Here is a 23,918-nt window from a genome sequence, read left to right as displayed (position 1 = left end):
AAAGCTCCTGGTCAGCGCGGCATATATCGAGCGAGCGAGTTGCCAAAGAGTGAATGAGGGCGAGTGAGCCGTGGCGTGTGTTCCTCTCAACTGGTCGTTGGTGTGCGTGGTGGGTTAAGAGGGAATCAAAGTTTATCGAGCCGGGTGGGGTGAACAGAGTGAGTCGAGGTGTTCCTGGCCTCTAACAAAGAACACCTGAGCTCTCTCCACCTGACGCTGACATCGTCGGCCCTGTACGATGGCTTTTCGGCAGAAACAGGAGAGAAAAATCGGTCAATTGAAGAAATCAGGAGCGAGAGCTGCTGGCCATCTCCCTGGGCGGCATCATCGTGAGGGTTTTGGGGCGGCGCAAGTGAGGGTCAAGTTGGTCTGGTTGGGGAGGGCAGCGGGCCTAAAGTACCTCTTGTTTCTCTCATGAGCGGACAGCAACCGGCCAATCAGAAGACGGTCGCAGAGGACCCTGAACTTTTCGATCCCCTCGATCCCCTGGAGCCTGGGCGAGGGTGAGGATCGGGGCGATTCCTGTGCATCTGTGGGAAAGTGAGCAGAGCACGACGCGTGCCTCTATTCGCGACCAACGTAAGTATGTGCTCCGGTCCAGTCCCCTCCTAGCCCTCCCCTTCCCACTGCCCCAGTCAGAATCCCTACTCTTATGCAAAAACGGCATTGGATGAATCGTTTTGATTACAAAACTACACACCCGCACCTCACTCACCTTACCGCTCACGAACAACCCGACCCGAATTCGATACCATCGATTGCCTCGGGGTAGTCGCTAGTTCACTCAGTCTCAGTTCAGTGTACTTTGTTAGTACCTCTCACCCCATCCTGCCCTGGCACCTCATCACAAGTCGGGCCCCCTGGTCCCATCCACCCCAGAGGACCCAGAACGTACCTAGCAGTGTGGCGGATTGACAGGCCCCAACATTGGCCTGTTAAGGTACCTGTAGCCCACGCCAAAAGAGTCCAAAAACTTGGCTTTATTGTCATTTCTCGGTTTATCCTGCGATAACTGCAAATCCGAACGAAACCGTCTTTGCTGCATCGCATCCACTTCACACACCAACGGAAACCCTCGCTGCAGAAAAAGTAGCACTTGTCCAAATCTTCATGTCGAGCGCCCGGGCCTGACCTCCAAAGGAAACTCCAGGGGACCGCCGATCTTTCCTGAATTTTGGCCTGGCCATTGCGACCATACCACCGATTCCCACGACGAGTCGACGACCCTCCTCTATTTACCTTCAACACCATTCCGCCAACTGGACCAAGGAAAGCTCAAAAATAAAGGTAAATCCGACTCAACTTTGCCCATCGCATTGCCCCATTCGTTTCCCACCTGTTCCTCTCTTCCCCATCCCATCCGACAAGCTCCCCTTTTCCCTTTTCTGAATCAGGAACACTTCCGGACCTGTCAGCTACCCACGGCATCTTACCCGCTTGTTGCCTGTCTTGCCCGGACCACCTCACCGGCGTTCATGTCCGTCTCCGCGAGCTTCTGACTCGACCCTCTCACTTGGGTTTTCAACACCTCCCCTCCCCACCGTTCAATGCCCTCGTTCTGTTTGTCGCTTTTATCATTCCCTGCCTTTCCGCCTCCGTGTCGACTCCCCATACCCAACAAAACATCTCGCCGAGTTAGCGCAAGACCGCCGCTGCTTGACCGTATCTCAAGGAGTCCGGACATCGTTCCGCCACCACCTCCGCTCTCTCCCGCCCATGTTTGTTGATTTTGGGACTCTAATCTCGATTGATCCCCGTTCTAGCGTCCTTCTTCACCATGGCGCCACTGTCCCGCCGGGGAGTGCTTCCGACACACTCGGGGCGCTTTCTTGCTGCCAACCTCCAACCTCATTAGTGCTTTGACGGAGAAAATTTTGCACCGTTGTTGCTCAGTTTTCTAACTTAGCTTGCTCGCTCTTTAGACACCCGAGACACCCCCCCTCTGCCTGCCGGTCTGCGGCTTCCATAGTCACAGGCTTTGAGGGCATCCACCCAGCCCAAGTGTCGTAAGGACACGCACACAGCCGTATCATGAGAAGTCCCCACAAGCTGCTCGAACGTGAGTTGCATCGCAGTCGCCTGACGAAGATCTGATAGGGTGAACATGGCGGATAGTGGGGATAAATCACAGGGCATGCGCCCGCCACCCTTTGACAGCCGTGGTCACCCCCTACCCCGACGTGCTTCCCCAGACAAGTCAATAACACTTCATAATCACCGCCTTGCGCGAGATGCTAGCAGCAGAGTTACTTCATCTTCCGCACTGGGAGTGACCGAACCCCAACCCCAACCCCAACCCACGAGCTCGCCCACTCGAAGGTCGTCTGGAGAGAGCAACGATACTGGCCAGAGTGACCCCAAGAATTGGTTTGATCAATCCAATCGTAACCCTGTCGCGGCCTTCAATGACGAGAGCCCCAGTATGGAAGTCGATCCTCCTTTTTATCAGAAGGAGACCGACTCCTCTAACGAGGAATCCAGGTATCCGCCTGGACGAAACCCCCCATATCCGCCCGGTGGTACCCAGATGCAAGGGTTCCGCCCGGCTGCTGCGCACAGCACTGCCGCCGATGACTTCCGCAGTGTCATCGACGACTTGACTGTCGAAAACAAGCGGCTAAAGGAGGAACTAAAGAGGTATAAGCAGTTTGGTTCCGACATGATGAGAAAGGAGAAATTGTTTGAGATCAAGGTACATGGGTTACCTAAACGAAAGAAACGCGAATTGGAGGCAACGCTCCGCGACTTTGCTGCTAGTCTCGGGGACTCGAGCGAATCGACATCGCGGAGGAAGACTGGAAGACACGGAAAGGTATCGTTGTCCAAACACGACTCGTCATCTTCGTCGCGCAGTCGTCCTGTCGATTCCGCGTACGCCACCATGTCGACGGGCCGTAGCTCCCATGCGCCTCACTCCTCTGGTCCGTCGCTCGGACGACCTTCGCTGTCCAGGGCAAAATCAACGTCGTCCCAAAAGGTAGAAAGCTACCTACGCGACACGCCCGATGGCCTGCTTCCCCATCATATTGTGATGACCGACAAGGAGAAGAAGAAGCTGGTTGTCCGACGCTTGGAGCAACTGTTCACCGGAAAGATTAGTGGACGAAACATGCAGCGCAACCAGTCCATGCCGAGTATGGATGCAGCACTCGTGTCGGAAGGAACGACCATGGCACCTCCCCGCCCCCCTCCGGAAGGATTGCGCGAAGCTTGCATCCAACTACAGGATGGAGAAAATCCGCAGAAGGTCCGTTTCTCCAAAGACAATGCATCTGCATCCAACTCAGGTGGCGATCAAACCGAACTCGGCGGAACTGGGACTGGAAGCGGAGATGGAAGTGGAAGCGACGGTCGAACTGGCAACAACACCTCGCCTCCGGGAGCCATTGCGCCGGACCAACGACCAACCAGGCCCCGCGATCTGGACCCGGACCGAGTCCAGATACCATCCGAGAATATGGACTACATCCGTCATTTGGGCCTGGTATCTCCCGAATTCTTGCAGGGAAGCCGGACCAGCTATCAAGATGTCGCTCCGGATGCGGAAGGCTGGGTGTACCTCAATCTGCTTTGCAACCTCGCCCAGCTGCACATAGTTAGCGTAACGCCGAGTTTTATTCGCCAAGCTGTCTCGGAAAAGAGCACAAAGTTCCAGTTGTCCTCTGATGGTCGGAAAATCCGCTGGCGTGGTGGAACCGATGGAACCAAGTTCAGCAGCGACAGCAGTGAGGACAAGTCCCAGAAAAGCCCCCTGACGGAAGATACCGAAGACGGTTCGGATGAGACTGGTCGGAGGAAGAAGCAGAAGACGCAGCAGGCGCGTTCGGAGATTGGGAGGTTCGGTCCCTCAAGGTCACCTTCGGACACCTTTCATTACAAACCGATGTTTGTACACCGCCATTCATCCTCGGTCGAGACCTCTTTGGAGGAGTCGGCGTCACAAGGCTCGGAGGATGGCGTCGATGAGAGCAACCTGGGTAACTCGAAGTGGGACTTTAGCGGATCGGGGACAACGCAACAGCGGAGGAAGCGTCGATATGACGGCGCCATCGTTTACTACACCGGCGTTCCATTCTGCACCGATCTTTCAGGAGACCCTGGCGATATGTCGCCAACAGCGCAAATGACGGCTACCGGCCGCGAGCTCGAAGGATCCGGATCTGGTGACGAAACTGAACATGTGCTGCAGCGGACGTTGTCTGGATCGTCTCTTCCCGTCAGGCCGCTCAGTGATGACCGTGCCCGCGTGGCCGAGGCATTGGATTTTGACCCCGAAAACGCGCCTGATCTCGTGGCTGACGACGGGTTCTCGCCAAACGACGAGGATTTCGTCTTCCCTTGGTGCGAGGATCCTGACAATATTCAAATTCAGCCTCTTGCCAAAGAAGTCATGGAGCCCTCTGGCCTTGGTGGAGTACTTCCTGATGACCATTTTGCCATGTTCGTCACCACTCGCCGCGTCGTCAGACCTATCCTGCAGCGGCACTTGTCACGCTCGACGACATCGGAAGACACGGCCGATATCATCGCCGAACGCTTGGCATCGATTAGAACGTCGTCGCCTTTGCCTCCTCGCAGTCGCAGTCTGACTGTTGCACCGATGCAGATCGAATACGTCTCTGGGGAATTCCGACGGCTGAACCCAGCCCCACTACCTCCGCCGGCGATATTCTATCCCCCGTTCAGCACCGATTCCAGCTGGGACGACGGCGACGATCTCGCTTCGGACGACGAAGAAGTGGAGGAAGTAGAGGAAGATTCTTTCTCGGAAGGGCAGATTTCGCGCCGAGCAAATCCTCATTTTTCGGACAACAATACGTATATGCGGAAGGACGATTTGGTGTTCGATACCGAGACTGATGTGCGGATGGACAGCGACGATAATCGGATGTCGGACAGCGGCCTCAATATGCGGTCGGTGACGCCGCGGACGGCAGTGGACGGGGACGACAGCCCACTGGCAGCCGCCATCGGAAAAGATGTGGACATGCTGCACACTGGCAGCTCGGTTGCAACCGCTGGTGGGGCAGAGAGCGGCTATAGTAGTTCGATGGAGGACGAGGGTGAGACCTGAGTGTATTTTTCCCTATGTGAGAAGACGCAGAGAACACACGAACGGAAAGGGAACGCATTGCGGCTGGTATCAGGAAAACAGGTACCGGTATTCTCGAATTTGTGGCTTTGGCGAGCGAGCGGGTTTTCTCCAGCGCGCGGTTCTTTGCTTTTGCCATTTTTGGGGAGTTGCATTGTCGATTTTCGGGGACTCGATACGTATGGATATCCGACGGGGACCTGGATCCCATGAATGGGGCCATGCCGGGTGGGTGGAGGGAGGGGTGGGTTGGGTTGGAGACTTTTTGAGAGTTTGGGTTAGTGTTGTTTGGATTTGGATCGCTGTGGTTTTCTTGCTTCCTCGTTGACGACTTTTTGTGAAAAAAACATACCTCTTTCTAAATATGTATCAACGGATCGCAGCAGTAGCAGAAGGCCGGTGACATCAGTCGCAACAGGTACACACGTGAAACCACGATCGGACTTGGTGGCAGGTCTGATTGGGTATGTATATAGGATTGGAAAATGAATCGATTAGTTGTCCCCACGATGGCCTCGCTGCCGGAACGTTTTGATGATCGAGCGATAGTCGTGGATCGTAACGTCAGGCGTAGGACGTGCACCAGGACCCTCAGCGCATTATCAGCAAGCCCCTGATTATCCAACGCTTGGGCGGGCTACATACAGTATCAGGGTCGCTATCACGGTCCGACGGTGGGTTGTTTGTTAGCTTGGATCTTTGAATGAGGCCATCGCCAACAGTTCTAAAGCCCACAAAGACATTTACAAATGTCTCAAATTAATGAAAAAGACAATCTTTAAAGCTAGGACTTGACACAATCATCTTCATTCAACGCCTTCTTTACCCAGTGTAACACACATGCTCGGGCCAAACCGCCTGGAAAACTTGACATGAGGTCTCACACTAACAAAACTTTCCAGAGGTGTATGGTACTGTACGCATGCACACTATGCGTGCTCCACTTTTACGGAATCGATTCGACTCGCTCCTGGCTGCAGGCGGGGGAGCGAGCTCAGCGAGGTGCGGGCGGGCAGCTCTTGGGGTTCCATCCATGACCATACAGGTATCGCACCTACCGCTACGTAAACAACGAGCTTTGCGAGAACCAGTCACGCAAGCTCCCACCTTGATCGGTCTTTTCCCCCTTACAAACCGACATGTGAGGTCCATACTCAAAATGGCAACCAAAGGAAAAGAAGTAGAAACTGCGGGTCGGTAAGTTGTCGAGCTACCTCTACCCTACCTTGGCACCAAGAGCTTAAGTTGGGCATGCTACCTCTACATGGTATCAAGACAAACAAACAGTCTTGCCCCTCCTGAACGACGAATCCCATGCGATGCCCCTAACTTCGACAAGAACCAGATGTGCCATGGCTCGAAACATTGCTAGCATAGCCTAGCCTACATTACCTATAGAAGCACAAACAAAAGCTGACCTGCTGCTTCCTGTTCCGCCAAACCTACAGTGATGCCACGCCCGCGAACCCCCGAGGCATTCCCCAAGCGCCCTTCGTCGACAAGGTCGAGGACTATGTCACGTCTCGCGCGGACGTCGAGCCCACCCTGAGGCGGTTCCAGGAGTTGATCGCCAAGTACCAGTTCATGGAGCAGAACCTCCAGCGACGAGTGGTGGGGTTGAAGGACAAGATGCCGGATATTCAGAAGACGTTGGATACGGTGCGGTTCTTGCAGATGAGAAAGGTACGATACGACGCACTCTGTCTTCAGGACACGCGGGAATACGGGCTATACAGCTAGTTATACGGCGGTGGACAGATTACATATGCGCCCGGGTAGTTCTTGGGGGGCAGGGAAAAACATTTTCAGTACCGGGGGCCAGAGGACGAGGATGAAACAATGGGATGGATCGATGGGACAACAATACCGACACACGAACGAGACAGACGCTGACAAGAAACACGCTTTTGCCTTGGTTTACAGGATGAAGAAGACCCGATCGAAACCACATTCGAGCTCAACGAGACTCTCCACGCCACGGCCAAGATCCCGCCCACGGACGAGGTGTACATCTGGCTCGGCGCCAACGTCATGCTGTCGTATCCCATTGAGGAGGCCGAGCAGCTACTGGACTCGAAGCTCAAGGCTGCGACGCAGAGCTTGCAGAACTGCGAGGAGGATTTGGATTTCTTGAGGGAGCAGATTACGGTACGTGACGTGTTGTCGGTAACCAACCTACCTTCCAAAGGACATGGAGAGGCAGGGAATGGTGCATGAGAAAGAGGAGGAGGAGGATGAGGAGATGGTGGTTCTATTACCGATCCTGGGGAATACTTGCTAACCTAAACGATTGCGCCAGACGATGGAAGTCGCCGTTGCGAGAGTCTACAACTGGGACGTCGTGCAGAAGCGGAAAGAGAAGGAGGAAGAGGAGAAGACAAAAGGAAAGAAGAGCGAGACGGCGTCGGACGGTTGAAGAAGGAGATTAGGTTTAATAAACAGAGCGAGGATATAATGCACCATCACGATGCCCTTGGGAACGAACGACGGTTGAAGAAGAATGTCCGGAATAGCGAGGCCGGCCGAGGCTGCTGGCCGCCATCATGCGAGACGAGGTTCACGATGGCTCCTCGGTAAGTTGGACCTGATTTGAGAGCAACATTTTAACGAACGACACATCACAGATATTCCGCGTCGTATGCGCTCAGCGAACATTTTGTTCACAAGAAAACAAGCAAGGGCCACGCAAGCGGTTGTCGTGTTGATGAGACCGAAGTGGGACTGGCGAGATGAGGTTCGCTCTGGTCTGGGTCAAGGCTACGACATCAAGAGATTAAAGAGTATTTTAGTTCGGCGGCCTCCAGTATATACAGCCTCATCATCAAGGCACGATGACTTCGCGTATTTCCCGCCTGGGTTCTTGGTTGTGGGAGTTACCGTCAACGCACGTGTAGACTTATACGGGCGATCGCCAGGATGTCTCAGTATTTGGGTTGTCACAATATCTACATACACCAAGACAGCCTTACAAAGACAGAAGCCAATCCGGGGAGATCACGTAGCTAAGGGGGCGAGTTTGTCTGTGGTGAGTTGTAGTTGCGGATCGTCGTCATCGTTTATCAAAGTTACCAAGTCTTATCCAGTTGAGACAATCAGATGGGGCCAATGCGCGTGTAGGAACCTCCATGTGTAGGGCGCTCGGGCCGTTGTCGTCGTTCTGTTTCGCTGCCAGTGTCTTGTCAAAAGTGCTTGCTGCAGGTGAATCTGCGCGCCCACCACCCCCTGGAAACTGAAACCCCTTTTCGAAGCATTGTGGTCTTGACCGCCATGACGATGGGATTCGTTTTGGAGATGGGGTCCCGGATCTTTGACTCTGGGACGGCGGCAGGCGAACGGTAAGGTAGACCGGGCCCGACCTGAATGCTGGATGCACGCCAACTGTAGGACAGCGGACGGATGGGGCCCCAACCGCCCCGTGCCAACGTCCCAAGCGGCCCAGGGGCAGTCAGGACCCCGGCCCTCTGCAACGGAAGGGAACCCCAGGGGCAATTAAACGATCTCCATCACGGGCTTCCCCTTGCCTGCCTTGACTAGACTGTACCCTTTCCCCTTTGAACCAACCCTTTTTGCCACGACTGTGTTACCCGTCTCCTATAACGCTACTATACTCTCCAAGATTGTGCACACCATTTGTCGTCTCTACATCGTCTCCCGCCTCAGCTTCAAACTCAACCTCAACACCCCGCTTTAGCCAACCTACCTCTACAACACCACAACCGCCAACATGGAGCTCGATCCCAAGTACGACGACTATGACTACCCTACCACCGCGCCCGTCGCGCAGGAGGGCCACCCCGGCCACTTGACTGCCCAGCAGCAGGCTCAGGTCACCCAGCTTCGTATGATGCTCGAGTCCGAGGGCTACACCAAGCGCCTCGACACCCTTACGCTGGTATGTATTATGACCATTGATTCCGGCGGGAGAGACGGGGAAGAAGAAGATGGGATACTGGGATAGACAGGTGCTGACACTCCCCGCGATAGCTGCGTTTCCTCCGTGCCCGCAAGTTCGATGTCAACCTCGCCAAGGCTATGTAAGCGCGAAAGAATCTGCCCCGTACCGCCGAGTTCGAACAACAAAGCGCTGACCATTCAAACCCAGGTTCGTCGAGTGCGAGAAGTGGAGGGAAGAGACCAAGCTTGACGAGACCGTCCCTGGGTGGGAGTACCCCGAAAAGGAGGAGGTTTCCAAGTACTACCCCCAATACTACCACAAGACCGATAAGGTACGGCTACCAGTTCTTCTCCGGCTTTTGCTTTTATGGGCTGCGACAATCTCTCGAGACCAGAAAAAAACGAGGCTAACATGACGTTCCCAACCAGGATGGACGCCCCGTCTACATCGAGCAGCTTGGCAAGATCGATCTGAATGCCATGTACAAGATCACAACAGCCGAGCGCATGCTCACCAACCTCGCCGTCGAGTACGAGCGTCTCGCCGACCCGCGCCTGCCCGCCTGCTCCCGCAAGGCCGGCGTCCTCCTCGAGACGTGCTGCACCATCATGGACCTGAAGGGCGTCGGCCTTACCAAGGCCCCCCAGGTCTTCGGCTACGTCAAGCAGGCGTCCACCCTCTCGCAGAACTACTACCCCGAGCGCCTCGGCAAGCTCTACCTCATCAACGCGCCCTGGGGCTTCAGCACCGTCTGGAACGTCATCAAGGCCTGGCTCGACCCCGTCACCGTCTCCAAGATCAACGTCCTCGGCAGCGGCTACACCAAGGAGCTCCTCGCGCAGGTGCCCGCTGAGAACCTCCCCAAGGAGTTCGGCGGTACCTGCCAGTGCGCTGGTGGCTGCCACATGAGCGATATGGGCCCCTGGCGCGAGGAGCAGTGGGCTCGTCCCGCCAAGTGGGAGAAGAGCGCCGATGCTCCTGCTGCTGCTGCCCCCGCCGCCGCCCCTGCGGCTACCGAGGCTGCCCCTGCCGCCGAGCCTGCCGTCGTTGCTGCTGAGGAGGCTGCCGCCCCTGCTCCCGCTGCCGCATAAGAGGTGCAAAGTGGAAGTTTTTTGACGGCTTCCCGTCAGAAAGACGGTTCGAAGGGCAAAGCGTCAGCGAGTCCCCCCAAGAGATGGCGTCATCATTTCTGCCTGTGAGGGGAAGGCTGTAACGCGGTTCGCTACATGAAATATCATGGGTCTACTATATACGCTGTGAAGAGTATTCAGTTGTAATGTCAGTTGTAATGGAGTCATTCGGCCGGACTAGCTAGTGGGCCGCGATGGGAAGGAGTTGGTTGTGTTTGCAGGGTATTTACAAGTGCGAGATCGGAAACGTGAATTCCGGTTTGACTTGGCACTGGTGATTTTACATTAGCGTATGTAGAGTCCTCGCATCTTTGTCCGAGGTGGTCTCTTTGGTATACACACGGATATACAATAGATTACTTGTTTCTGGCCGTCCGTAATGCCGTTGCCTGAGGATCGAGGGATGAAATCGTAGATAAAAATATAATATGGATCCGCCAAATATCTGGGGCATCCCCAACAGTAAACATACGTGTGCATTTTGATATTCCGCCCGTAACCATTGTTATACGGCCCCAAACTCCAATAGCTAACCGCTCAAATCCTCACACGCAAAAAGCAAACAATGCTCTCCCAAGCAACAACTTCCAACGTGCCGGCTCGAACAAACCCAACACTTTCTCCCCGCAGCACCAACGAGTACCGTTAACCCAACCAACAACCAACCAACAACACCAACAACATCTCTATCTCCCCTCCCCAGCGGCAGCAACAACACCACTCCCCCCAACACCAGCAACAACATACCCCCCCGCAACCCTCGCCCTCTCCATCCTCGCCACCGTAGCCGGCATCTGACTCTTCAATCTCCTGAGCGCTTCCACAGCTTTTCCAAACCCATCCTCTATCCCTTCCTGCCTCTCCATTTTACTGTTGTTATTCTCACCACTCCCTCCTTCCGTATTCCCATCTCCAGCACCAGCAAAAGGTAACAACCCCTCCAAAGCCTTTCTCCCCGCGCTCACCCCCTCCTCCACCACTTTTTGTTTTGCCTTCTCCAGCGCTTGTCGGTCCTGTTCCGTTTGTCGGGAAAAAGAATCAGCGAAAGCAGAAGCGGCCGAGGAGGGAACGCGCCGTTTGAGTGAAGCGATGGAGCGGAGGAGGTCCTCTTCTTCGCGGGCGAGTTGTTCGAGGCGGGAGCGTTTGCGGGGGTCGAAGGGTTCGTATTCTTCTTGTGGTTTTTTGGAGGATTTTTTGGACTTGGTCTTTTTCTGGACCTTTGATTTCGAGGATTTCTTGGGGGCGGGTTTGTTGGTTGTTGTCGCGGAAGGAGAGGAAAATGGGGATGAAGTGAGGAATTCGGAGGGGTCGTTTACGGGGAGACCGTTTATGGAGATGTTGGGGGCTACGTAGGTGAAGGTTTTTGTTATGTACTGTTTTTTTTGGGAATTGGTGTTGTTAGTGGTTGTTTCCTGTAAAAAAAAGAGGTAGAGCTGGACGGGCGGAGGCGGGAAGGGAAGGAAAGGGAAGGGAGCAAAAAGCGAAATGGAAACACATACATCATTAACAAGCCCTTCTATCCGCACTCTTAACTCATCTTCCTCCTCCTCCTCATCCTCTCCATTTCCATCGCCTGGGTCGACAGGTGGAAACGCGGCGTTGATGCTATCGGCTGCGGCGCGGCGCACGTTGTCGATTAGGTAGGTGAAGTCTTCGGGCGATTGGAGCTCGATTCGACGGTGGACGGCGGATTCCATCTCCATCGTGCGCGCGAGCGGTAACGTAGTGAACTCGAGCGGTAATGTAGCCGACGGTGGCGTTGGTGATGCGTCGCGAATGCTGGGAATGTTTTCTTTTGATTGAGAGAGTCTGTTGTTTCTCGGTCGTGGTTTCCCCTAGGTCGTGGGTCGTCGACTTGTGAATTCGTCGAGTATGATGGTGGTGGTGACGGGATGAACTTGTGAAGTGTCCTTGATTTGTTTACTTTCCGTTGACAGCGACAGCCAGTTCAAGTTCCACTTCAAGCTGTCCGCGCCCGCGCCCGCAACCCGCGCCCGCGATCTCAACCATCCGGGCATGTCTCCATGATCTTATCGATAAGACATGTGGGTCCCGTGACATCGGCAGGCACTAGCCCGAATTTGGTGGTCAGTCCCACTTGGCACCAAACGCTTAGTGGGGCCTCTGATGCTGAAATGGCGGGGCTTGGCCTGGCTGGGTTATAAGTACTGTGTAAGAGCTGCAGACGTGCCCGGCATTCGCTGATCGCTTTTGGCCAACAAGGTGCCGCCGCCAACCAGCCAGCACGCTGCATGGACATCTCATTGCTTCGAAACATCAGACACTTTATGCAACTGCACTTGTAGACAATCATTTACCGACCTTGCCTGACCGAACTGGTTGCTGCCTTGTGCGTACATTTTGCAGCACATGCGTTAATCGCGGTTGTTCCTGCTTGTATTTGGTCTGAAAGAGTTGCTCGTTAAGGACCCTGCGCATCATCAAGTACAATTATTTACAATTGCTGAATATCCAACGTTGGTAGATAGAAGACCTCTTTCTTCCCAACACCCAGTTGATCACGGTAACACAGCCAGCCGGCCTCTCAAGGAATCCCAGGAAGAGTGTCTCATGGTCATGTGTAACAGAACAACATCGAAGGCATCTATCCAAGTATTTGAAAGACTCAACAGACATTTTTGTACGCCCAGCCATGTTGCACCACCATCAATCATACAGTGCCTCTTTCGTTTTTTTTTATCTCGTCCAAATGTTGTTCACCATTTCAAAGGTAGCTTGCCGAGGGCCTATCTGCGAAGGGAAAAAAAAATTGATATTTGAGGGGTGATACCCTATAAGAATAAGTCAAAGTATTGCCCCAAGACTCGGAAAGAGGTCTGAAGGTGTGCTTGACATAGATGAACCCAGTGATACGCCCGAAACCCGAATACCAAACTTGACAGCACCATGATGAATTATTCCCCCCGCCGCCACGCTTCCCAAATTGACAAAAAAACGGAACTCGAACCATACCCTCCCTTACTCGGTAACACTGCACTCAAAGTGTATCCCGAACCGACCACGCAAGGAGTCTTGGTCTTCTGAAGTGCCATAGGATATCTCCTCGCCAGTATGGCCCACCATATGTTGAAGTGTCCATGGTTCCAATGAACTCTCAAGGAAGGTAGGAATCGTCAGATAGGCGCCAAAACACCTACAACCGAAATACATGAAAGGAAACATGCCATTAACGCCGTAATCCGTGGAAAAGTGGAGCCGATATCTCGTGAGAAGAGACAGGTCTAAGAGTGGCGCTTGTAGCTGGATGACTGAATACAATGTGTTTGATAATGGTCGCTTGTGCGTGCCGTCGTGTACCGTCGTCTGCCGTCGTCTGTTGATTTTTTACTGCGGCAGGATCTTCTTGATCTCTTCGTCCGTTAGGATGATCTCATGGATCGGGTCTCTCCGGTTCTCGAGGGGGATGTAGTCGTAGTCGACGTAGGATGGTAGAAAGATCTCGGGGTTCCATGCGAAACCTTGGCTTGAGGAGAGGTAGGAGATCTGTTGTGGGGAAGGTCAGCTATCTGTTTACTTATTAAGGGAAGAATACTATTTATGTGGCCAGGACGGCAAGGTGACTTACCAACTCGGGCGGCCCATCCTTATCTTCGGCGATATTGATCGTGGTGCATTCCTGCTTGGAGATGGCCGAACCTAGAAGCTAGTGGTTAGTAACGTTCACGATGCATATGCACAACTGCGCAAGTCGATGCCGCCATTCTTATGGTGCATGGTGTATCGGGGAAAAAATAGACTTACTCAAAAGACTGGGACGACGAGCATGCAGCAGTGTCTTTTTCGTCGTCGACGAGGTAGGTGATGAAGAAGGGTGCGATGGTTCCGGCGAGGTGGAATACGATGACCCCGGTGACGAGCTCCCACCAGCATTATCTGACTGGCTCAGCTGGCAACGTTCGATATCCATGGCGGATGGTGGCGGGGCGGGGATGGGGATTGAAGAGGACATGGCGGGCGGTTGACGGAGGAAGGTGAGCCGACAAGAGATGATGATTTGGGAGGTTGGGTGTTGTTGGCCGACAGTTACACAAAGCGAGCCTGACGAGTGGGAGCTGGCGGGGAGAAGCGACCTCAGGTAACGTATGGTAATTGGTAAGATTGTCTATGAAGGAATTCCGTCGTTGCCAACCAGAGTGCTGAAGGCGCAGGTGCACCGGGATAGAGGAATCATCAATTCAAAGACGTTGTAATTCGAGGACAACACTGTAGAACGCAACGAGAATGACGGCGGCAGGCGCTTATACAGACAACAACAAGGTGAAGAGGGCTGGATGACGAGGCGGTCGAGTTATGTTGTTCGAAAGGATCAGGTGAATGAGGATGGATAGGGCAAACAAAGAAAGGAAAGCAGGAGGTAACGGCAGATCGGAGGAGGCGGAGGTGTACAGTGACTAATAAGGCGATCCGAAGTGGTGACTCTGAGGATGGGGGATGGGGTTGTTGGGCGTTTCCTGGTCCGTTCCCCCGGCTCCCCAATTCACCATCCATGGACGCACGGGATTGTTGCGCCGGAAGCTGGAAGGGACTCTGCCTCCTGCGTATGGGACCTGAGGATGGACGGGTGGATGGATTGTTCTGATTGTGTATCTGCGCTTGCAGTTATAGGACACTGCTCTGGATTCATATTGTACATTTACACCTCGTTCTTGGATCTTGGTCGTCATCGTATCTTCACACCGAGGCACGCCGGATGACGAAGCCCTCAAGAGTTAAGTCTCCACGGTTCAACATGTCCAACACCCGACAGTCCTCAGACAGGCACCGGCGGCACACAATCTAGGCAAGAGGCATCGAGTTGATCCAGCAGTTTGACTTTTGAACTGTCGCAACTCAAACCCCAACTCTCTCGCTTCTCACATCATATGCGTCCCCGGCCTCGCAATCCCTCATCAGCACCGCTTCATGGCCATGATGCGTTCAGATGGGCCCGGGCCAGGCAAGGATGTGTTAGTTAACACGGGATGCAGGGTGGTACGGTGACCACAACAGCATATTGTATCATCGCCGCATCATTCGATCCAAGCAGTGGAGAAACTGGTATCGGCCGTCCTCGGACGGGAATGACAACTCGAACCCTTTATCTAATATGGAACCTATTAAGTCCGGGCAGTTGCGGGTTGAAGAGAATAATGGCCGACTTATACGTAGGGCCATGCCATAAAGAGAAGTGATGCTGCGACGACTTCGCGGGACCAGTCGCAATCTGTCATATCCCACAACCTTACTTACACCACGTAGGGCATTGCGATAGCATGCAAGACATATCAACAACGAGCGGCCATTGTCTATTTTATAAACAGAGACGAGCAACGTAGGAGGACGACGGACGACAACCCGGCCTGGCCGTCAAGGTGACACTTCGTGACGCCCAGCAGGGGTACCCGTGTGGATGTGGGGTTGAAGGAGGCAGACTTGCATTGGGGGTGGAGCTACCGACAAGGCTCCCGCTTCAGTCCAATCTGCATTTGTCCACCAGTCATCCCTTGACACTGTCTAACAGCCCCACGTGCAGCTGGAACGTCCTCCAGTCTGGTGCGACTTCGGGCTACAAGAAAAGAACTGTTTATGGCCGGTCATTACCGTAATCTTATCGGTTATTTGTAAAAGGACAGCACCGTACGCTGTGCACGGTAGCCCACTACAACTGCCAGAAAGAGGCCATCCGGCCAATCACTGTGCATTTGGCAGCCCCCGAACAACCCAGGCTCCAGATGAATGACGAGCCACAGCCAGCCCAGCTTGCTGTTAGCAACAACGATCCACTGCATCAGCGACTGCTAGCACCGACAACCACGCGCGCCACAAGGCGAACCTCGACGACGACAACAGAACAACAAGGAATACCACCCGACCGAATCCCCAAACCCACGTTAATCACAGCTGCGCAATCAAGCGCTCGCAACACAACACACGGAGCATATCGATCTAGCCATTTAATACCATCACAAGAACACATCCGGCAAGATGGGCGACGTCTCTGTCGAAACCCCCCCGGCCAGTCTGACCCAGCCGCAAAAGAAGTCCGCCCCTTCGGCGATCCCCAATATCGAGACCTTCGAGGGCGTTTCAACAGAAGGCGGTGATGACTACATTACTTTGAAGAAGCTCCAGAGGCAGCTCGAATACATCAAGCTGCAGGAGGAATACATCAAAGATGAGCAGAGGTATGGTCACAGAAGCTCTACGGCTCCGAGCTTGGTGAGGAGGGGCTGACAATATGGTATTTGGCAGGAGCTTGAAGCGCGAGCTTGTTCGCGCCCAGGAGGAAATCAAGAGGATCCAGAGTGTTCCCTTGGTGATTGGGCAGTTTATGGAAGCTATCGACCAGAAGTATGATCGCCCAATTGCCCCTCGTTCTCCGAAACTGGACTCAGACTGACCCTTTCTTAGCACGGGAATTGTTCAATCTAGTACTGGCTCGAACTACGTCGTCCGTATCCTTTCGACCCTCGACCGCGAACTCCTCAAGCCGTCATCCTCCGTAGCCCTCCACCGCCACTCTAATGCCGTTGTCGATATTTTGCCGCCCGAGGCCGACTCATCCATCGCGATGCTTGGTGTCGACGAGAAGCCCGACGTTACATATGCCGATGTTGGAGGTTTGGATATGCAGAAGCAGGAAATTCGGGAAGCCGTTGAGCTGCCCCTAACACACTTCGACCTTTACAAGCAGATTGGTATCGACCCCCCGCGCGGTGTCCTTCTGTACGGTCCTCCCGGTACCGGCAAGACAATGTTGGTCAAGGCGGTCGCAAACTCGACGACAGCGAACTTCATCCGTGTCGTCGGTTCCGAGTTCGTACAAAAGTATCTCGGTGAGGGTCCTCGCATGGTGCGCGACGTCTTCCGCATGGCTCGTGAGAACGCGCCCGCCATCATCTTCATCGACGAAATCGATGCTATCGCCACGAAGCGTTTTGACGCCCAGACCGGTGCCGATCGTGAGGTGCAGAGAATTCTGCTCGAACTGCTCAACCAGATGGACGGTTTCGACCAGACCGCCAACGTCAAGGTTATCATGGCCACCAACCGTGCCGACACTCTCGATCCCGCCCTGCTGCGTCCCGGTCGTCTCGATCGCAAGATCGAGTTCCCCAACCTGCGCGATCGCCGTGAGCGCCGCCTCATCTTCACCACGATTGCGAGCAAGATGAGCTTGGCCCCCGAGGTCGATCTCGACAGCCTGATCGTCCGCAACGACCCCCTCAGCGGTGCCGTCATCGCTGCCATTATGCAGGAGGCCGGTCTGCGTGCGGTACGGAAGAACAGATACAACATCATCCAGGCTGATTTGGAGGACGCCTATAGCAGCCAGGTGAAGGGTACGAGTGACGAGAACAAGTTCGATTTCTACAAGTAAACTCTCGGCGTCATGGGCTTGCTGGCTGGCTGGGTGTCTGTCAGGGATCGGGGAAGGAACAACAGGTGGAGAGATTGCTATTGGGTGGGTGGTGCTATGCTTGCCGCTCGCTTTTGGGAAATAGAATTTGTACCCCGAAATCAGCGGTTAGGGGAGGGAAGGGAGGAAAGACGTTCATAGAAGCGAAGCAAATTTGTACACTAGCGGATATATCTGGAACGGCACCACCATATATATGTGCGTGCCTGTCTGGAGTTGCTTCCATCGAATACGTAGTAGTACCGAAACGAAAAGCAACAGAATGCCATGACTCCCACCCAATGCCTAGTTACCTACCACATTTAAGCGCGCTGGTCTTTCGATTGTTCGACTTGTCGAGTTTTCCATTTCCATTTCCAAAGTTGGGACCCAACTTCCTTTGGAACAATTCCCTATCGATGGTGAACATGAACAGTCAACCAGTATCGCTTACGCGTGTTATCAGTCCATGGCATACAAAGATGTAGGAGTCTATGATCAAGTTCAAGGCTGAGCCTATCGGCATTCGAATTTTTTGAGCATCAAGTAGAATATCACTTATGTCGTCGACCTTACCACTTGCTCTGATCCACCTCCGTTTTTGTTACCTTACGTTCGAGCCGTAGTTGAGCAGAATGGCTAGTATAGACTACAATATGCCCCTAGGTATGGATGGAGAGATTCAATCATTTTCTTCTTCTTCACACACAACAAACCTCACCGTCACTCAGCACTCAAAAAAAAGACACTTCTACTTCAGTAAGCTTGAAAATGTTGAAAAAGGAGGCAACAATGTAGTAAACTTAAAGATTCTATGCTGGGGGTATATCCTCCATCCACGTCACTAGGAATGTACGTAGTTCGTAGTTCGTTCGTACTTGTAGTCGTAGACACCCCTCCCTCCCGCTCCGATTATCTCCTTACAACGCTCACTACTCACTACTCACTTCACTCTGCGATACAACTGCTACTTGATGATACAGAAAATAATACATGCTTTGTGCTGCTTCATGGAACAACAGGAAACAAACGCCTTCAAAGGGAAAAGAGAAAGAGAAAGGGAAAGAGACTAACATGAGGTGGCGGGCGGTAGTGATGATGAGGATGAGGAAGAGGATGAGGAAGAGAATGATCAAGGTAAAAATGGTAAAAACCGCTTCCCATCCATCCATCTATCCATCCCGTGCGTTGTTGCTCTTCTTGTTGCTGGGAGGTTTTTCCTCTTTTCCTCCTTTTTTCCTCTTTCCGATCCGGTAATCTTATCCTTGTAATGATCCATCCATCCATCCATCCGTCCGTCCGTCCGTCCGTCCGTCCGTCCAATCCGTCTATGTGATTGTTGTTGAAATCAAAGAGTCCAAAGGAAAACAAGTTATGCTTTGAAGCGTACTAGCTTCTCTCTCTCTCCCACTTTTTCGCATCGACCCCACACGACGGGGGAAAGAAACATCTTGGGTTTGTTTTCCACATATAGTACTCTCCCTCTCTCTCTCCCTCTCTCTCTCTCTCCCTCTTCCTCTTTCTCGTACACACCTCGGGTCTACCAGGTCATTAATCCATTACCCATTACTTAATGTCTCCCCCACATAAACACTTTGCATATTTCGTATGTACTTCGACTGCTGCTTTGTTGCACTGCTGTCTGTCATCGAAGTGCTGTTCTGTTGGGAGTCTTCTTTTTCATTGACGTTGAAGTCAAGCTATTGTTACACAACCGTCATCGGTTATAGTAGTAGTGGTTTGGTTTTGTTGGGTTTGTGGCGATCGAGGCATTCAGCCCGTGTGGATGGATGGATGGATGTATGGATATATGTACATTGTGCCAACGATCGTTCGTCCAAGTGGTGTGATTGTTGTTCGTAAGCGGCTGTGGTGGAAGACTCTCTCTTCCTTTTATGACCCCAGAACGACACGCAGCTCAAGCAAGAGCTTCACGAACCTAGCATGGAGCTCAATAAAGAAGTCAGGGAGACCAACCAACTCGGCCAAGCCTCGCTGCTTCAGCGCGACTCCGGAGGCGGAAAAGCCGCTGCCCATCCTCCTGGACAGACCGCCCCCGCCCATGAGGAAGCTGCTACCGCCGCCCGGTCCGCCGGCCGTGGGGATGTGACTGGCGGGTGCTGCTGGTTCCGAGTGCAGGCTTCCATAGCCAGGGCCGCCGGGCATAACGGGGCTGTTTGCTGATGACTCCTGGAGGGACCTTTCGGCTTCTTGTTCGGCCAGTGTCTGAATCCAGGTTGCCATGTCACGGAACGCAGCAGCGACGAATCCAAACGTCTTCATGGCAAGACGCTCACGGTGGGTGCTGAGAGCTAGGAAAGCATACACGCGCTTGTGGCCTCGGGCATGGACATCGGGAATTCGGAATATATAGGCAGTGGTGTAGCCGGCAGAAGGGTCGCCAAAGAATATTGGCCCACCGGATGCTGCAGCGCCGACACTGTGCGTTGTGACAAATGCCGGGGTGCTGGGTGAAGCGCTCGGCGTAATCGCCGGGTTGGCACCTGAGGAAGGATAGCCCGTAGCTGGAGGGCGAGGGAGAGTTTCGAGAGAGAGCGTCCGCAGACAGGATGCGCGAACGATGGAAAACGAACTGGCCGCAACGGGCTCGTGCGTTGAGGTATAGTCAAGATAATGCGTATGTGCCGTAACCCCTTGGGCGGAGCTGCTGCTAGAGCGTGATGCCAAGGAGGCCGTGGTCCCAGCACGACGATGTGAGGGACGGGACTTGGTCATCGACTCATCCTCGGATGGAATTGACGAAGATGTTTGTGAAGTTGGCGTTGATGGTTCGTCCATTCCTCCGGATAACACGCGGGCAAAGGGAGCACGTGTCCGTAATGTAGGTCCCTGCTCCGGTCTTGGTTCTGGATTTGCGTCCTTGCTGCTCTCTTGCCGTTTGGGCAGCGTCAAGGCGCAATTATCGCACGGACCGGCTCGGCGAGTGACGTAGTCGTCATAGGTCCTGCGGAATCCTGAATCGCTGCGTCGCTTCTCCTGTTGCGATAATGGGGGCCCGGGTGGAATCTGCGGACTCTGTGGAGGAGTCTCAACGGCCGAGGAAGTGCCAACAGTCTGGGAGACGCGGCGAAGGGAGGCGCGATAATTCTGAGCTTGCTCCTCAGATACAGGCGCGGAAGAGCTCCTTAGAGCACCACCACCGGCGAGGTCCATTCGGCGTAGCGCTTCGGCGGCAGCCGCCACGGCATGGGCCGAGGCATTAGCTGCGGTGGCACTCGGAGCCGGCTGGTCGGTAACATGGCTGTGGTCGTGTTGCAGGCCCTCCTCATAACATGTCCTGCATGGAACAGGGACTCCTTCGGTGACCATCAAGGGGGTAGGCCCGTGAAGGTCGCAATAATGCGCCAAACATAGCTGGAGGCGAGGAGTTTGTGTTAGCATCCTGTCGAAATTAATGAGATCGAACAAAGGACACGCGGTCCAAGTCTCAAAATCGAGATCCATTGCCCCAAACAGAATCAAGGCGACATTGTCTTGTAAGTGACGAAGAACTAATGCGCGTATATAATCATGAGCGGCAGAGGAGAGGGCAGTAATGGTGGGATAGGAACATGGTAGTGGTAGAGGGCGTGGTGGTGTTGTCAGAGGTGGTGTCGTCCCTAGAGAATATCAAGGGATGGATGGGGGTGATTGGCATGGGAGTGTTCCGGTCTTTTTTGTGTGAAAAGGCCGGAAGGAGACAGAGAGGTAAAAGAAGCGTTTTCTGCGCCGCGAAATTCAGGATGAGACGGCAAGCACCATGTACTCGTACACCCGGCCTGGACACCTGCTTTCTGACTTGCTCAACTTCCAGTACTACCTCTACCTCAACTAGCCGTAAAGCATGCCAATCCTGCTTAGAAGAGACCAGGCAAGCACAAGAGGAAGGAAGCACAAGCGTTGCGACCTCGAATTGCAAGCGCGCCAGCCTGTCGGTTCAGCAACGTGGGGGAACACAGGACAGCCCCGGTGAAGTGAGCAGGATCAGGAAGAGATGGGATAGGACAGAAAAGGAACAAAAAAGAAACAAGGAGGGTGAGCAACGGGAAAGGCGGTGAGCATTAAGGGAAGGTACTTGGTTGGTGTTGAAGGTGTGGGTGAGAGTAAGGGTGAGGGTATGAGTTGAATGTGTAGTGTCGCGATAGGATGTAAGATTGGGCTTGTGGTTGGGTTGTGAAGCTAGAGGTGGTTGAAACTACCATCAGGCTGACCATGCCACTCACTCGTAACAAAGGGGGCCCGGGGGTAAGGATTTGGGGCGGGATTTGCGCTCGGGGGAATCTGTAACGAAGCTCACTTACAATCGACGTCATGGTGTCTGGCCTATCTTATCTGGTGTCCAACCAAGGCACCGGGTATAGTCCCGTATAGTCCCCAAACAACCCCGTAATAATGTCTGTTTGATGTCGTTTGCTGTAAGCCAGTCTCACAAATCCGGACTGACTCTTAGACTCAAGATGAATATCGAGTCAAACGCACGTCTTTTTGAGTGATCTTGGACTGTCCGAACTGCACACACAACTTGGACCCGTGGCGAGTTGCGCCGCAAGTCGTGTGGATGGATATAGATGGGATTGATAGGGTGGTGGTGTAAATTGAGGTGCGTTGGTGCACGCCGAGGTGATCCAGAAGCAGACTAGTCCAGTGCGTAAAGAAAGAAAGTCACTAAAAGTTTGATGCCTCGCATTAGCCGGAAAAAGTAGTTTACTCTTTTAAATCGAGGGCGTGGTTAACCTTAGAATAAGGACTCGCGGGCTGCGAATGCCCCACGTGCCATTGCCGTTGATGTGTGCCGTGTTTGGTGGAAAAAGTTGTATTTTGATAGTCCAGACCGTTTGGTGGTGAGTCGGCGAAAAGTTTGGGAGGCAAAGCCCAAAGACCCTCTCTAGCTCTTGAGCTTCACAATCTCCGGGTGGACTTTAGTCTCGGTTGGCAAAGTGGCTAGCGTTGGTTCAGGTTGGCCTGTTGTTGCTGACTGCCTCGAGGACAACGGGACGGGACGGGATCCGGGATACGGGATTACCAAAGCAGTTGCCGAGTAGGGGTGTAGGAGCTTCAGGTGAGGTAAGAGGATGGTATGAACTATGTAGCGGTATATGAATGAAGAAAGGGGATGAGTGAGATGTGTAGAGGTAGTCAGTGATCCGGGAATCGGAAAAGAGGCACCCGATATGGAGACGGGATCGATGGAGATAGAGTCGGGTCCCCGTATAAAATGACGAGAAGATCGGACGAGTTTTGCTGAATGAGGGTTGAGTGGTAGTGAGAGGCAGTGAGCGGCAGTGAGCGGGAGCCTCGAACGTCAACAAGCTCTTTGGCAGATGCAGGGCAGGGCTGATCGCACCTGTGGTCTTTTAAAGAAAGCTTCCAGAAGGCCGGGAGTGGATTACACAACCATCAGCTTTGCCAGATTCGGAGTCCCGGGCCCGCCGACCCACGCCCCAAGTGTCGTTCCATGTCGGGCCCAGTTTCTCACAACACCGATGAGATGCCGATGGTGATGGATCATGTCCCGGTATGTCCCCAGAATGGGTATATGCCCCCCCCCCTTGATCCTCCTTGATTTGGGAGCTCGAGCCACTGGAGACTTGTCTGCTGGGATGGCTGTTGTTCGCAGGCGTCGCAGGGCGTCCCAGGCAGACTCCCCCGGCCAGCCAATGCTGCTCATTGCATTGGTCCAACGGAAGATGCCATTTGGAGATCCACACGACAAAGACCCGCTCCGATGCAATGGAATGGTGGGGCAGTCTTGGCAGTTGAGTGCTCCTCTGTTCGTCAACTGCAAATCGTCCTTCTGCAGGTTCATTGCAACGTTTTTGGTGTTGTTCAAGTTCCTGAAGACACTTGGTCGTCGATGCGAACTGGTTCTAGCCCATGTTGACAACCCGACATAACCGCACTGGGTTGCGGCCCGTGATGAACAAGCACAAGGCTCCAGGTTGCTTCGGTTCGACTTTGAAACAACGGCAAGCGAAATGCTCCTTGGGTATATACACAGTAGACATCATGTACAAGTGGCATATGTACGCACTAGGGTAGTAAGGCAGTTGGTGCCATTTCTACATCAAGCATCACCGGTATGCATATAAAAACATGTACAGTTTCACATGCTGGCGCCGGTCAAAACCATGTTTACGAACGATATCCGCAACAGGCAAGTCTTGCGACGTGTTACCCACAACCCATCACCACCGCAACCTAGCTTTCGTCCCGGTGAGGGCGTCGAGGTAGCATCCAAAGTGAGCCTCCAACCACTCATCCGGGTCTTTTGCTCCTTCACCGCCCTCGAGAGTGCTTTTCCATCCATGCACAAGTAACCTTTCAGGCCTTTGCATTTCTTAACCCCGGATTCAATTAATCATGCATTGTTCACCCACCAAAATAGCAACCTTGTCATATATC

The 23,918-nt window shown here is 53.5% G+C and overlaps 7 protein-coding genes across 7 annotated transcripts; 4 read left to right on the top strand and 3 right to left on the bottom strand.

Moving 5' to 3' along the window:
• Positions 1-1,916: 1,916 nt before the first annotated feature.
• On the top strand, positions 1,917-5,544 carry B0H65DRAFT_171626 (period clock protein). The gene has a single exon (XM_062821384.1). It carries the CDS (start codon positions 2,105-2,107, stop codon positions 5,072-5,074), a length of 2,970 nt encoding a protein of 989 aa, XP_062683389.1. The 5' UTR covers positions 1,917-2,104; the 3' UTR covers positions 5,075-5,544.
• Positions 5,545-6,251: 707 nt separating this feature from the next.
• B0H65DRAFT_508232 (Prefoldin subunit-domain-containing protein) lies at positions 6,252-7,508 on the top strand (the record flags this gene model as incomplete). Its single annotated transcript, XM_062828209.1, has 4 exons — positions 6,252-6,289; positions 6,541-6,775; positions 7,016-7,240; positions 7,392-7,508. 4 exons carry the CDS (start codon positions 6,252-6,254, stop codon positions 7,506-7,508), a joined length of 615 nt encoding a protein of 204 aa, XP_062683388.1.
• A 1,308-nt stretch (positions 7,509-8,816) lies between these two features.
• Positions 8,817-10,078, top strand: B0H65DRAFT_508231 (Sec14 cytosolic factor; the record flags this gene model as incomplete). The annotated part of the gene is made up of 4 exons (XM_062828208.1): positions 8,817-8,984; positions 9,077-9,126; positions 9,195-9,318; positions 9,416-10,078. 4 exons carry the CDS (start codon positions 8,817-8,819, stop codon positions 10,076-10,078), a joined length of 1,005 nt encoding a protein of 334 aa, XP_062683387.1.
• Positions 10,079-10,803: 725 nt separating this feature from the next.
• On the bottom strand, positions 10,804-11,820 carry B0H65DRAFT_548088 (uncharacterized protein; the record flags this gene model as incomplete). The annotated part of the gene is made up of 2 exons (XM_062829554.1): positions 10,804-11,490; positions 11,617-11,820. The coding sequence occupies 2 exons, from the start codon at positions 11,818-11,820 to the stop codon at positions 10,804-10,806; spliced, it is 891 nt and encodes a 296-aa protein (XP_062683386.1).
• Positions 11,821-13,462: 1,642 nt separating this feature from the next.
• On the bottom strand, positions 13,463-14,045 carry B0H65DRAFT_424328 (uncharacterized protein; the record flags this gene model as incomplete). The annotated part of the gene is made up of 3 exons (XM_062824503.1): positions 13,463-13,621; positions 13,704-13,774; positions 13,880-14,045. The coding sequence occupies 3 exons, from the start codon at positions 14,043-14,045 to the stop codon at positions 13,463-13,465; spliced, it is 396 nt and encodes a 131-aa protein (XP_062683385.1).
• A 1,786-nt stretch (positions 14,046-15,831) lies between these two features.
• Positions 15,832-17,825, top strand: B0H65DRAFT_463013 (P-loop containing nucleoside triphosphate hydrolase protein). Its single transcript, XM_062826671.1, has 3 exons — positions 15,832-16,302; positions 16,370-16,468; positions 16,529-17,825. Exons 1-3 carry the CDS (start codon positions 16,103-16,105, stop codon positions 17,496-17,498), a joined length of 1,269 nt encoding a protein of 422 aa, XP_062683384.1. The 5' UTR covers positions 15,832-16,102; the 3' UTR covers positions 17,499-17,825.
• Positions 17,826-19,409: 1,584 nt separating this feature from the next.
• Positions 19,410-20,918, bottom strand: B0H65DRAFT_424433 (vesicle coat protein; the record flags this gene model as incomplete). Its single annotated transcript, XM_062824511.1, has 1 exon — positions 19,410-20,918. The coding sequence occupies one exon, from the start codon at positions 20,916-20,918 to the stop codon at positions 19,410-19,412; it is 1,509 nt and encodes a 502-aa protein (XP_062683383.1).
• Between the last annotated feature and the right edge of the window lie 3,000 nt (positions 20,919-23,918).

The sequence above is a fragment of the Neurospora tetraspora genome (assembly GCF_033439725.1).
Source record: "Neurospora tetraspora strain CBS 560.94 chromosome Unknown B0H65scaffold_3, whole genome shotgun sequence".
Taxonomy (NCBI): Eukaryota; Fungi; Ascomycota; class Sordariomycetes; order Sordariales; family Sordariaceae; genus Neurospora; species Neurospora tetraspora.
Note: the sequence above shows the minus strand (reverse complement) of the source record. Positions and strands in the feature narration are given on the sequence as shown.